Here is a 13,740-nt window from a genome sequence, read left to right on the forward strand (position 1 = left end):
TTGTGTTTTAGATGGACTGTTCTGGCAGCTTTGTGGAGATGGATTTGAAGATGATAAGACTAAAGTCCAAGGGAACAATTAGGAGGCTGCTTCAGTAGTTTAGTGAAAGATGATCAGAGATTGAATTACAAATGTGGTAAGGGGATGGAGAGGAGGGGATTGATTTAAGAAATATATATGAGCTGAAATAGAGATCACTTGATGACCAACTGGGTGTGGGGAAAAGGGCGACAAGAAAATCAGTGGCTTCACAAGTGAAATAGAGAATGTGAAAAAAGAAGCAGGTTCGGAGAAAGGATGATGAGTTCAGTTTTGATCCCACTGAGTTTAAAGTGTATGGAAACATGTGAGTGAATCTATCCAGCAGGCAGCTGTGTGTATAGGTCTGAATATCAGTGGAAGGTGTAAGTCATAGATACCATTTTTAAAATCAGTTCCAACAAGAGGTAATTCACATATCAAAATTCACTAATTTTACATTGGGTATTAATAAATGCATACAGTTGTGCAACCACCACCATAATCAAGATACAGAATATTTCCATCAGCCCCTGAAAGTTCCCTCCTCCTGCATTTTGGAGACATCTTTTGGAAAGTCATCCATAAAAATGTGGTAGCTGAAGCCATGGGAGTGGAGGAGGCCACATGGAGGGGGTATGCAGAGTGCGAGTAGCAACAGGGCACAATCTTATAGGAGCAGACAAAGGAGGTAGGCTACAGATCAGTCTATTGCGGGACCTGGGAGTGGGGAGCCAGAGGTTTGATAAAGAAGAAATGGCCAACAGTGACAAGTAAAACAGTAGGTAAACTATAATAAGTTCTCTTAAAAAACTAAAAGCATTGCATTGGTCAATTGGATTGACAGAGACTTGAAGCCAGCTGCAGTAAAGTGATGGAAGCAGACGATCCCTTGCAGTGGGCGGGAGAAGTGAATGACAACAGGAGACAAGACAGCAATACAGAGAGGATTTTATGGAAAGAATACGGATGAGACAGCAGCTAGAGGAAAGTCCAGTGGATTTATGAAAAGAGATTCTTGAACCTGGAGTTAGAGAGCTGGATTCTCAGAGCTCCTTGCTACCACTTACTAGCTGTGCCATCTTAGATCTCAACTTATCTGGGTCTGTTTTGCCGTCTATACAATAAGGCAGCAAAATGAGATGATCTCCACGGTCCCTTCTGGCTGAATCTGTGGCACTTGCACGAGTACCCAGCAACACAGACACAATATGATACCCTTGCAGGAGCAATTTCAATGAACGTGCAGGGATGGTGTGAGCTGAAATGTGAGTGAATAACCCCTTGAAGAAACCCAGCTATCAGACGTCCTGGAGAAATGGAAGCAGAAAGACACACACTTCTAATGTCATCATAAGAAAACACTTTAAGGTCTAAATGAGGCAGAACTTGATCAGGCCAGCCAGTGTAAATGAAGTCCAGAAGAACTAACATTTATTCAACACACAGTAAATTTCAGTAACTCTGCGAGGTGTTTCATGTCTGGAAAAATCTAGATTTTTCTTCTTGTGTCAGGTTAAGCTCTACCATTTATGGAATCATCGCAGGTATCATAGGTGATGCATAAATGTATATCATACTCGATCTCTGAGAGCCAAACGGAAATGAATAGGTTCCCCCAAACATTTTATTCAAAACAAAGACTCCATAGCAAATTTAGATTGATAATTATAGGATTTTGGCACAAAGAAAACATGTTCACAAATTCGGAAAAGCATTATGCAGAAGAAAAGGGGTTCACATTCAGATCTTTTGTCTTCAATTTCAAATTTCCCCATTACATGACAGCTACCTACTATTATCCTCCTGTAAGTGTCATGTGCCTTGTCTTTCATCCATTTCTTGGATCACATGCATTGCATTTACACAGTACTTATCCTTCCTTAGATTATATCTAAATCCCTTTTAAATAGGTAATCTAGTCTCAACCAAAAAAAAAACATTCTTTTCAGTCTTTGAAATACCCATTCCAGTGTCTACCAATATCCCTATGTGATCACAAGTCATAGTCCAGAAAAAAATCTAATCTTGTTCTTGACAATATCTGGGTATCCAGGTTTTATTATGTCCTGTGGTCTTCTTTTCTCTTCTGAAGTCTCAATCCTCAGCAAGAAGAAGAGATGAAAATACCACCTACAGCACTAAGTCCTTCATTCCTACCTAGGACACTGAAGTCAGGAGACATACATGCCATACTTCTTTTTGTGATAAAATTTACTCCCACATGGCATATTTGTGTTTTGGCAAAGACTTATGTAACAGCTTCTCTTTTTACCTATTTGGTAAAAAATTTACACGATACACAGGAGAAGTCACAGAAGCTTAGCTTGACTAACAAAGAATGTAAAGAAATTAATTTTTATTATATGTCTTTCTCTTGCTAAGGCATTACTTTGGGGCTTGTTTATGTAAAATTTCATATATGTTTAGACAATTTTCTATGTCAAGTCCAAATAATATGGCCTACTGTATATTTTTAAGTGCAGAGAATATCAGAAAGGAAGTAACCACATGAAATTTTATGACTTAAATAGTATAATGAAGGAAAAATAATAACAATGATAAAAATGTCAAACATTAGTGAACTTTTGAAGCACAAAGGAAATCTGTACAACTGAATCCTATTATCTGGTCAGATAAGGACACCACTACATGCTCTTATTAATCAGCCTTAATAAGGAGATATTCTCCTGTGTAAAGAGTCACTTTTAATCCTCGGCATCTAGGTGCTTACAAAACACTATTGTAAAAATCACAATTAAGGGCGCCTGTGTGGCTTAGTTGGTTCGCATCTGACTCTTGATTTCAGTTCAGGTTATGATCTCTGGGTCGGGGGATCAAGCCCTGTGTCAGGCTCTGCATTGGGCATAGAAACTGCTTAACATTCACTCCTGCTACCCTCTTCTCCCAGCTCTCTCTCTCAAATAAATAAATAAATACATAAATCGATAAATAAATAAATAAATAAAATCTTATAAATAAAATAAAAAGGAATTACAACTAGCAAGTAATTAGTATTTACAAAATACTAAGTACTTTTACAAATATTTTATACATTATTCTATTTAAGTGCAGGATATAGTTAAACTTCATCATTAAGATTTTAAGTATAATTAAAATCATCCATCCCCTAATGATAAGTTCTCTCTAAGCCAGTAATTCTAACCAAATTAACGTGTAAAGACTATTCATATGTCCTCCTTCATTTAAAAAATAAATCTCACCTCAAGTAATATAATAATATATGGTAATTTAGGAACATCAGAAAACATAAGCCAGGAACAGGTACATGCCTTTCCGCAATCTACTAAGAAACAAGAACCCAATTTTGCTTGATTTTAAGTGAACACACCACCACAATCACACACACACACGAATGCAGTCATTTCAAATCAATTTTGTGCACCATTTAAATTACACATGAATATACAAACTCCTCTCTATTTGTTAAGTGTAGCAAAATCAAATTGGGGGGAGAGGAGTAATTCTCTGCATAAATGTTTTTCTAAAATTCTAGTGCATAAGCATCTTAAAAATAAGACATTTTGGGGACAACTGGGTAAATTTGAATATGGACATCTTATAGTTGACATCACAGATCTATTTGATTTCTTTAATTGATTTAGTTAATTGCCTTAACTAATAATATTATGGTTAAATAGAAAAACATCCATCTTCTTAGAAAGATCATGATGTCTAAAACTTATTTTCATGTGGTTCAGGTTAATAAAAAGGTTGCAGAGAGAGAGAAACATGACAAAACGTTCATATCTGGTAAATCTGCAATACTGGATATGAATACACACACACACACACACACACAGGATCACTGTGTTATTCCTTTAGCTTTTCTATAGGTATAAACACATTTGAGATTAAAAAGTTGGAAAACAGTAATTCACTTCATATGATAATAACTACCAAAAGAAACTACCAGATCCAACACACGAGCCTTGAGCCATTATCAAAACTATGCTCTTCCAGCTGTCCTCATCAGTTTGAAAGGACTTCATTTATTTAAATGAGAGAAAGGTGCAGATTTACTTGGAAGGAGAGAAAGGAAAGCAGCTTCAAAGTTTGGGAGCTTGCCTGTCACGCAGATGCCACATTTCAGGAGGATGGGCTCTATGTCAGTCTTCCCAGCTCTCCCCTACCAGCTGACTGATGGCTATCTGCAGGGACATGCAGGGGGACCTCCAAGGGGGTGTGAGTGTGGAGACAAGATAAGGAAAATGCAGTGACCCCAAACTGAAGGGAGATAGATCTCCCTGGGGTTTTCATTTGGATGGATCTCCAGATAGGGGCAGGTAGGGAAGTGGAAAGAACGCTAAGAAACCAGGTGATAAAGCATAAAGAAATTATAATAGAATGAGCCATCCTCTGCTCAGCTTCAAGGACGGGTGACTTATAAAACTATTTCGTTGTAAATGAACTTATTTTTCATACTCATTATGGCAAAGAAGGCATGAAACCACTCTGAAACTAAGAAAAAAAATCCACTTTAATTTTGAAACCCAAACCCAGAGAGTGAGGACTTGGGGATATTTAAAGGGAAGCCTTTAAAAGGAACATTAGGCACGTGGCACTTGCTAAATGTCGGGGCTTTTAAAAAATCCTGTTGTGAGAAAATATTTTGCTCACCACCCAGAAGACAAAGAGAAACAGTGAGTATTGACAACATGGTATTATAGAGCCACCCTTACCCAATTTGTTACCCACAAATATATATATTCTTTTTAATTTACTCTAAGCCAGCATGTTGGCCCATAGCATCTTACTTTTATGTCATTATCTCTCTACCATACACACAAGTCATAGCTGGGGATTTCAACTCGCGGTGAAGCTACGCTGAGATTCCAGATCTCAGTGGTGCTGGCATGAGCGCTGATCTCTTCAGTCATAGAGAAGACAATATCCTAGGGAGACTGGAATTAGTCCTATTTTGCACCATTCGAGCCAAAATGCTGCTTATCAAGAAGCAAGTAATTGCTGGCTAATGGCTATGGGGTGGGGGGGGAGACCCACTGCATTTCAATCTAAGCATCTATCGGCACACGACAATAAATAAAGCTGCAGAAAGCGTACACATTGAGTGGCAAGGGTTTCTTGAGGAGGTTAAAGAGCAAAGAGTAAAAAGGCAAGTTACCTCATCCGACTGGGAGGGACTGATTCTGGGCATTGGCGACACTTGTGGAGTTTTCAACTGTGTGCTGTTGCTATCTGGCACAAGCTCTCGGTGGACCGTTTGGATGTGGTTCTGGAGTTCACTTTCAGACTCAAACTTAACGTTGCAGCTAGAACAGCGAGTCTTCAGTCCCCCTGCCTTGCCTTTCCCCTCGATGGCACTGAGATTCTCATTCTGGCCCAAGCCCGGCCTATTCGTGCCGGGAGGGATGTTGATGCCTGGGCTGCCACTCTTGCTGAGATTCACACAGCCGGCGCACAGACCATATGGCAGGCCGTTGATGTCAAGTTTCACCAGATCTTGCTTGGAACGGAACTCTTTGAGGCAAGACGCACACTTGTACAGTTTTTGGACGTGCTGGCCACGCCCCGTGGTCTGGACTGTGGACCCATTCCCGGTCTTTTGCATGTGAAATGTCCCGTGGATTTTGAGTTCTAAGGTGGAGGTCACTGTCTGCATGCAGACCACGCAGCGAAATCCCGTCAGGGAATTCCGCAAGTCAGGGTGCATTTGGCAATGCTCTAAAAACTCCTCTTCACTCTGGAGAGGCATCTTGCAAATCCGGCAGTTTCCGGTGTCGAGACTCTTACTGTGTGTGACTTTGTGTTCGGTAAGGGTCAAAAGGGAGGGAAACCGCTCTCCACAAATAGGGCACATGTAGTGTTTGACAGGGCCGAGGTGGGTCTGCATGTGTTCACGGAGGCCGTTTTCAGAGAAGAAGGTTCGAGAGCACACGTTACACTTATAATTCCCCTTAATGAGCTCGGCTTTCTTCTTCACGATGGCACTCTCTCCGGGCCTGATGTTGTGGTCTCGGAGCTGGTGGTTCTGCAGCAGAGTCTCCATGGTGTAGGCGGCCCCACAGATGTCGCACCCATACATAGGCTCCGAGGTGTCCACATCTTCTTCGCTGCCGTCGTGACTGTTGTGTGACTCCTGGCTGTTGGTCAGCAAGGTCTGCAGCTCCACCTCCTCCTTCTGCACTTGCTCAGAAGCCCCATTCGTCCCACAGTTGGGAGTCTTGGTCTCAAAGACGCAATGCTTTTCCCGCAAGTGTTTCTCCAGCAAGATGATGGCATGGAAGGCTTTGCTGCAGAATTTGCAATTGTACTTCTTACTGTGAGTGGTGATGTGGCACTGCAGCTCCACCTCAGTGCCGAAAGACTCCCCGCAGAAAATGCACTTGTGCACCTTCCCCTGGTTTTCCAGGTGGTTGTGTTTCACGTGGAGCTGTAAGTCAGTCTCATTGCGGAAGTCCCAGTTGCAAGACGTGCACCGGTAGACCTTCTTTTCGTTACTGTGCTTTACGGCCAGGTGGAGTTGAATGGAGACTTTTGAGTCAAAAACCTCTTGGCAGAGGGTGCACCGGAAGAAGACAAACGTGTGCATGTCCAGCAGGTGCTTCTGAAGGTCGTCCACTGAGGTGAACTGCTTATCACAACTCTCGCAGATATAATACGTTGAGGTGATCATAAAATGGATAGTAACATGCTTCAGCAAGGATTCCTGGTTGGGAAATTCCTTGTTGCACTGTGGGCAGGTCAGTTTTGGAAGCACGGTGTCGAGATGAGTTTTTAGGTGAGTCTGAAAGCTATCTAGGGACGTGTACTTAGCACCACACTGATTACAGATGTATTCTCCAGCCGGACGCGCAGGCGCACCTCCCACCGCCTGCATCATCTTAAGAGACGTCTGCTCTATGGCCACAGGAGATAAAGGGCTCAAGGCCCTGGATTTCTTCCCATTGTGAATATAATTCAGGGCCAAGGGAATGTTCTTGTGATTCTCTTTGATATGCTTGTTCAGCTTAAGAACGCTGTTGAATATTGGCGAATTTGTACAGTAAGAACAAGAATAGACTTCTACTACTGGTTCTTTTGGAGTTCCAAGAACTGGAGAGCCAAACCGGGAGCCACTGAGGTCACAATGGACCTGTCTTATATGCTCTTCTAGGGAAGAGTCAGTGAGAAACCCCATGTAGCAATGGGGACAAAAGAACGCGTTGCTATCCTTAGCGGCAGGGTTTGCAAATCCGTGAGAACATCGGATGTGCTCCTGAAGGGTGTTGAGGTCATTGACAACTTCGGAGCAGAAGTTGCACTGGTAGACTATGGCAGGCATGGCAGAGACAATCAGACCGGGGTCCTGAGCTTCATGCACTTGCTTAAGATGTTCATTTAGGTTATAGAGTGAGGGCAACACCTCTAAGCAATACTGACAAATATGGGCCTGTTCTGGCTTATCTAAATGCATAGTTTTCAGGTGTATCTGCAGAACTGCCAGGCTTGAAAACAACTGCTTGTTGCAGTAAATACAGCTATAGGTAACTTTTGCCTGTTTACTCGAGGGAACCGTCATGTCAGGGGTTTGCTGAGCAGCCCGCTTCCTCCCTCGACTCTTTGGGATGGGCGGGGCAGCTTCCACCATGGTTGAGCTGTCCACTGAGAGGTTGGAATCCGGAGTCGTGCTGGACACGGAAGTGTAGCCCACCGTGACCAGCGAAGGGCTGTTGCTGTGGTTGCACGACTCCGGTTGCTGGTGGCTATCCATGTGGCTGTACAGTTCCTCAACCGTGTGGAAAGTCTCTGAGCAAATGCTGCAAGAGTTCTTCTTCTCCCCACCATGCACCTGCTCCATGTGGTTCACGAGGGAAGTCTCCTCCACAAAGAGCTCATGGCAGTAGATACACTGGAGGGCCGCTCGGTCCTCGTTGGGGGAACACTCGGGGTGGCACTCGGCGATGTGCTTCTGGAGGTCTTCCGGAAAATCAAAGCCTTCCTCGCACTGACTGCACTTCTGAGTGTCCTTCATCTTCCAGTCCTCCATCCTGGAGCCAGACTGGGACCCGTCCTTGTTCCGCTCGTGAACCTGCATGTGTCCATGTAAGGAACTAGAGGACAGGAACCCACGGCGACAAATGGCACATTTATATGGCTTGTTGGACGTGTGAGTCTTTAAGTGGATCTTCAAGTGATCACTTCTGGAGAATGCGGCATCACATTCACTGCAGTGGTATTTCTTGTCCCCTGTGTGGAGTTTGATGTGGCGGTCTCGACTCCGCTTGTGTTTGAACAGCCGACTGCAATAGGTGCATTTGAAAGGCAGTTTGTCGCTATGACTCTGCTCATGGTGCTTTAGGTAGCTGAGGCGGCTAAAGGACTTGTCACAGAATTGGCATGGGTATGGGAGTCCAGGGCCACCTTCTTCCTCTCCAAAATCGCAACCTTCTCCATGGCTAGGGGAAGTCTGGTCCTTGCTAGAGGGCGAGGAAGCTGGCCAAGAGCAAGTGGGATCATCTTCAACATCCACTCCATCTGCAATGAGAAGCAATGGAACATGTCATCTTATGTGTTGAGAGCTCGATGGTGAGTTGACCCTACCATCTCAACAAGTGCTGTCGGATTGTCTAGAACCTTTCGGAGGGGGAAAATAAACTGGGAGGACAAAAGGTTCGAGTGGAACACTTTCAGATCTAAAAAGCCCAAAGCTTTTATTCTACGTTGACTTTTTACTAGGTTGTAAAATATAAAAAGATATTAAATAGTTCTATGTCTAAATTGCCCCCTTTTATTACTTTTTTATCATTTTTCCTTAGAAGCAAGGTATATATTACACATCGACAATTTTATTAAAATGCAGATTTTAATATATTTAATGTTTCTTCTGTATTCATTCTAAAATGATTTGCATATTGTGTGAGCATCTGAAGAACCAAATGAAAAGAGGAAATATTACAGGAATGATTTAAAATTAATGCAGTCAACCCAGATGTCTAATATTTAATAAAAAATTCCCTCTGCATTTTGCTTGTTTTTCTATAAAAAGGCAATTCTGAAGACCAAAATCTTTTATGGGGTTCTTATTGATACAGACCTTATTGCTTTCAGCAAAAAAATATTAAAAAGTAAGCACATGAAGGAAGAGAGAGAACACAATAATAATTACGTCTTGTGTAATGAAAGACAACCAGGATTGCTTCAATAACTGAAAGATTCGAATACCATAGGCCAGAAAATGGATTATTAAATGTTAGAAGGGTACTGCTAGATATTACATGTGGGTAGGATCAGTCAGGATCAAGAAAAAATGAGAGTTTCACAAGGGCCAGATTGTAACAGTGTATTTTGTTTGGAAAGTTCAAGAGGTGGCCCACCATTTCTTCCTTTTGCAAAAGCTTCAGCAGCATGAACTTCCTTAGCCAAACAGGACCTGCACTTTGAGGTGAGCAGAGACAAAGCGACTTGTGAAAAACTGGAAACAGGAAAAGTGATAAATGATTATGGTAAATGCTGAAAGATTTATGAGTAACAAAAAGAAGACAAACAACACTGAGAGCCAGATATAACCTTAGCAAGTTACCCCTAAAGTAACTCTACCTTGTATTAGGTGTTTTTTAACTATGTTCTTGGCAGACGTGCACTCCTATTTCTGTTGCTTTCTTAACGTCCAAGTGGAAAATAAGACCTTCTCCAATAGGTTGTAAAACTTCTTTTTTGCTTTTCAAGACAATCCATCATGCAGGAGAAGAAATTGTAAAAGCTTTTCACTCTCCAAAAGAGCAAGATTTTTCATAAATGCAGACAAGACCATTGAGTGGAGCTGGTGGGCATAGTGATTCTACTAGGATAATAGGCTCAATTAGAATAGTATTAGGATATTCTAATAAAATTCAATTAGAAAGTGACCAAATACGTTTTTAAATTCTTCAAAGCTGAAGATCACTAGCAAGCTATATTATTAACACAAAAGTAGAAACTGGCAAGCGTTATGTAAACAAATTCCATGTCTGCTTTCTTTAAGGTAACAAGATTTTACTAGATTATCAACCTCTTGCTTATCCACAGGAAACAGATGAGGATCATTCCTTTCCTGCATCTAGAAACTGATGACAACACCATCTCACTATCAATGCCAGATGGCAACCATCTAACTCTGAGAAAACAACCAAACACCATTCCTGGATCCCTGCCCACTGCAACAAAGCTTCGCAACACAAGTTGAAAATCGCATGATTTTGCATCCTCATTTATATGAGTCTATTACCCAACATGTTTCCAGCATAAGAAAGGGTCTGATAATTGTGGGTATGATTTAAATTTAAAGGTGAATGTGAATGCATAGAAAGAACATAGGCAGATAAACTTAATTCACCATCAAATAGAAAATTTTTAAAATTTCAAAACAAAAAACTCAATCGTGATTCTAGCTTTCCTTTTAAAAAAACTGTTAAGTCACCTAAAGATGGTGTCCCTAAAACAAACCAAAGTTTTAAAATATTCCCCTTATTAAGTGAAAATTGCTATTTATTAAATTTGCTTAGCATTCTAGGTAAAAAATCTACTATATTTCACAGTTATCTTAAAAGATGTATCTCATTGTTTCACTGAAAAATATTTTCAAACACATCATCTCATTGGTACAGTTGGGAAAACAGTGAATCAGAATTTGTCATAAATCTAGACTCAAAGAAAATAACTACTGACCCTAAAAAATTTAGCAAGTGAACTTATTATTAAATTGTAGATTGTGTCCAGGCATGATATATTATTATACAAATGTACAAAGAATTACAGAGCAACAGACCATTATAAATAGTGTGCAGTCCCTGATACCAATCTTAAATCAGGTTCTTGTCTGTGGGCCATGCCTGACTATACCCTATTACATAACTGTTCTCTTAAGCTTGTAAATTTCAACATGTCAAGTGAGTCGAGGGGTAGGATCAAGTTTTTCTCAACCAGGATTCAAGGGAGCTGGAAAGCCTTTTCTTCTCTCTCTCCGATCCCTATTATTTGGTCTTGAGGGAAAAGAAAGTGAAAATCACAGATGATGTGTCTTTGTAACTGAAATACATGGAAAGAGAGTTAAAGACTCAGAAGGCTTAAGCTGGGGGATGGAACAGACCAAGCAGAGTAAGAAGTTTGAGCAGGGAATGCTACTTTTAGAAAAATAAATAATGGTTTCATGAAAGGCTGATTTCTATTTTAAAATCTAAATTGTAAGAAACTCATTTGCTGGTACTCTAAACGGATGTGTGCTCCCAGAGACACACAAGGAACTCACTGACAAAACTCCCAGGGGGGTTGGTCCATGCTCCAAGGGTACTCGTCTCCCAAGACTTTGGTGGTGATGGTGGTGTTGCCAACATTCTCTGAGGTCTACCTAAGTCTTTGAAAGCTGCCTGTCCCCATTAACTTTAGCTTTCTGGCAGTCACCAGGCAACCTACATTTAGATGGCTAATATATATTTGAACAATCTCAAGCTCTTTTTTCACATGGAAGAAACTACGGAGGATTCTCCAAGTGCTGGTTTCTGAATCAACTCGAACTCTTCCCCCCCCCCCCCCTTCGGCACTAAGTGCTACTTACAGGAATGTCATTCTGTGTGATGGCAGGTTTTCTGCATTTCAATGTGAAGTACTTAACATGTCCATGTTAAATTTTAATTTTTGGAATCAGTCACTTCACACTAGGTGACTCTCAGAGAACTGTAGCTCTTACACCGGAAAAAAACAAACAAACAAAAAAACATACAACTTTCCTGGAAACCAGCTCCGTGGCCTAAAAGTCTATTTAAAGATGCAAATGTGTGTGCATAGTTAGTGCAGATGTTTTTCTACAGCAACTGTACTTGCTGAGTTTCACCATTTCCATAAAGCACATTAAAACAAGTGTGTGAACACTCCGAGATGAAAGTCTCAAACACTCCTGAGACTTTCAGTGGAAAGTAGAGCCGCCTGACTTTTCTCCAAGCAGACAGGAATGCCCATGATTCAGCAGCCTGAGTAAATAAAAGAGGTCCTTATTTCCTAATTTTGCTGGCTGGCCACACTGCAGCAGCCTCTGTGATCCTGCCAAAGGGGATGCAGAACTGGAACTACACCCAGCCGCTGAAGGCCTGTCTTTGTTAGCCAGCCAGGCTTTCCCGACCATCTTCTGGCAAAAAAACTGCCATATCCTGCAAGGAAGACCTCCATCTCAGGCTTGATGGTTCTCCAGTCTGCCTAAAAGGACGAAACAACAGATTCTGCAGAGTCTGTGTCGGAGGAGGACAGCTGGAAACTCAGTTAGCGGTGGAGCAACACCTGTTCGGTCATATTTATGGGGAAATGTGCTCACTAACAGAAAAGTGAAGTCATACTAGAAGAAGGTATTCCACAGAAAAAAGGCACCAGAGTACAAAGTACCTTTGTGATATAAGCCACTGGCCCCTTATGGGCTAACCTGGGGAGGAGAGTGCAAAGACTGGATGTGGCTTTTATCCTGGCTGCGGGGGAAGAACAGACAAATACACCCAAGAAGGGCTGATTAGGTGCCAATCAGGGACCTGACAGTCTCAGTTTATAGCCTGCCAGCTGAGAAATGCTGAGGGTCCTGGCCACTCTTTGGCTTTCGAGTCTAATTGAAGTAGCCAATAAAAAAAAGAAAAGGAAAGAAACCAGATCAAAGAAGCAGAAAGAGAGGACGTGCGGAAAGGTTTGGGGTGATGCCAATGCTTCTTTTGTACCATTAAGTGTGTCTAGTGTTAAGATACATGTCTGCTGAGGGCAGGGACCACATCTTTCAAGAATGTTGACTCTGTAACAATACGGACAATCTGAAATTATTAAGGAGAAAGTAACATAAGGTGGAGTGAGTCACTGTAGATGTTAAAGAAATTAACCAAAGCTCTGGAGTTATGGAAACTTCGAATACTTTTAGTTCCTCACAAGGCTGGGCCCTCAAGAAGCTGGCTTACTGATATCCTTCTGCTACCTGAGCTCATTCATTGTAACGGCAGAGTACTCTCTGCATTGCCCTTCAGGGACTCAGTTTCATGTGTGTGCAAGTGCCACACAGCAAGGTTCCTTAACAGGGACAGGATTTACATCAATGGTTAGTTTTCAGGTGAAGAAAAACACAAATACTGACAGGTCTGGTACCTCTGTTTTCAGGAGCGCAATGATTCAGAATGAGAATGGAAAGTCAAGAGTCTGGAGTTTTATTTCTAGCTTCATGACTTAGTGAGTGACCTGGCCAAGTCATTTAATCTGTCCCTACCTAGGTACTTCACCTGCAATATGAAGATAATAATTCTTGCTCCTTTATCCTCTGGGGTGTTACAGAGATTAGCGATTGTTTCTGGGGCACCTATCATCCCTGGAAAGAAAAGCTGCATATGTAAACAAAAAGATTTACATGTGTGGCATGCATTTATTTTTTCACACGTAAGATTCTATGTGTATAGTATAAACATATTTTAACATTTTCTCTCTTTTAATGAAACTACTGGAATAGTAGCTTTAAGGACTAGCCCAATGGAAATCTACAGTGCTTTATGCATTGTACATTCAACCACCAGGAAAATAAAACATAAATAGTTGGTGATATCTAAAAATTAATGGACCATAAATCCATCCCAACTTTGTTCCAAGCATTAAATTATCATACATAAGATATAATCTTGGGTCTTCACAGACAGATAACCTTGGAACAGGTATTCTGGTATGTAATTCTGAAGCCAAATATGTAATTTTCAAAATATCTCTCTTCTTATA

At 41.4% G+C, this 13,740-nt stretch overlaps 1 protein-coding gene across 4 annotated transcripts in view; it reads right to left on the minus strand.

Moving 5' to 3' along the window:
* The window catches only part of ZNF521 (zinc finger protein 521), a 275,157-nt gene that overhangs the window by 151,232 nt on the left and 110,185 nt on the right, over positions 1–13,740 (minus strand). For all 4 annotated transcript variants that reach the window (XM_072829089.1, XM_072829087.1, XM_072829086.1 and 1 more), the window contains one exon: positions 5,165–8,517. In XM_072829089.1, the coding sequence (XP_072685190.1) occupies positions 5,165–8,077 (2,913 nt within the window). In that variant the 5' untranslated portion in view covers positions 8,078–8,517. The remainder of the gene's footprint in view (positions 1–5,164; positions 8,518–13,740) is intronic.

The sequence above is a fragment of the Canis lupus genome, chromosome 6, assembly GCF_048164855.1.
Source record: "Canis lupus baileyi chromosome 6, mCanLup2.hap1, whole genome shotgun sequence".
NCBI lineage: Eukaryota > Metazoa > Chordata > Mammalia > Carnivora > Canidae > Canis > Canis lupus.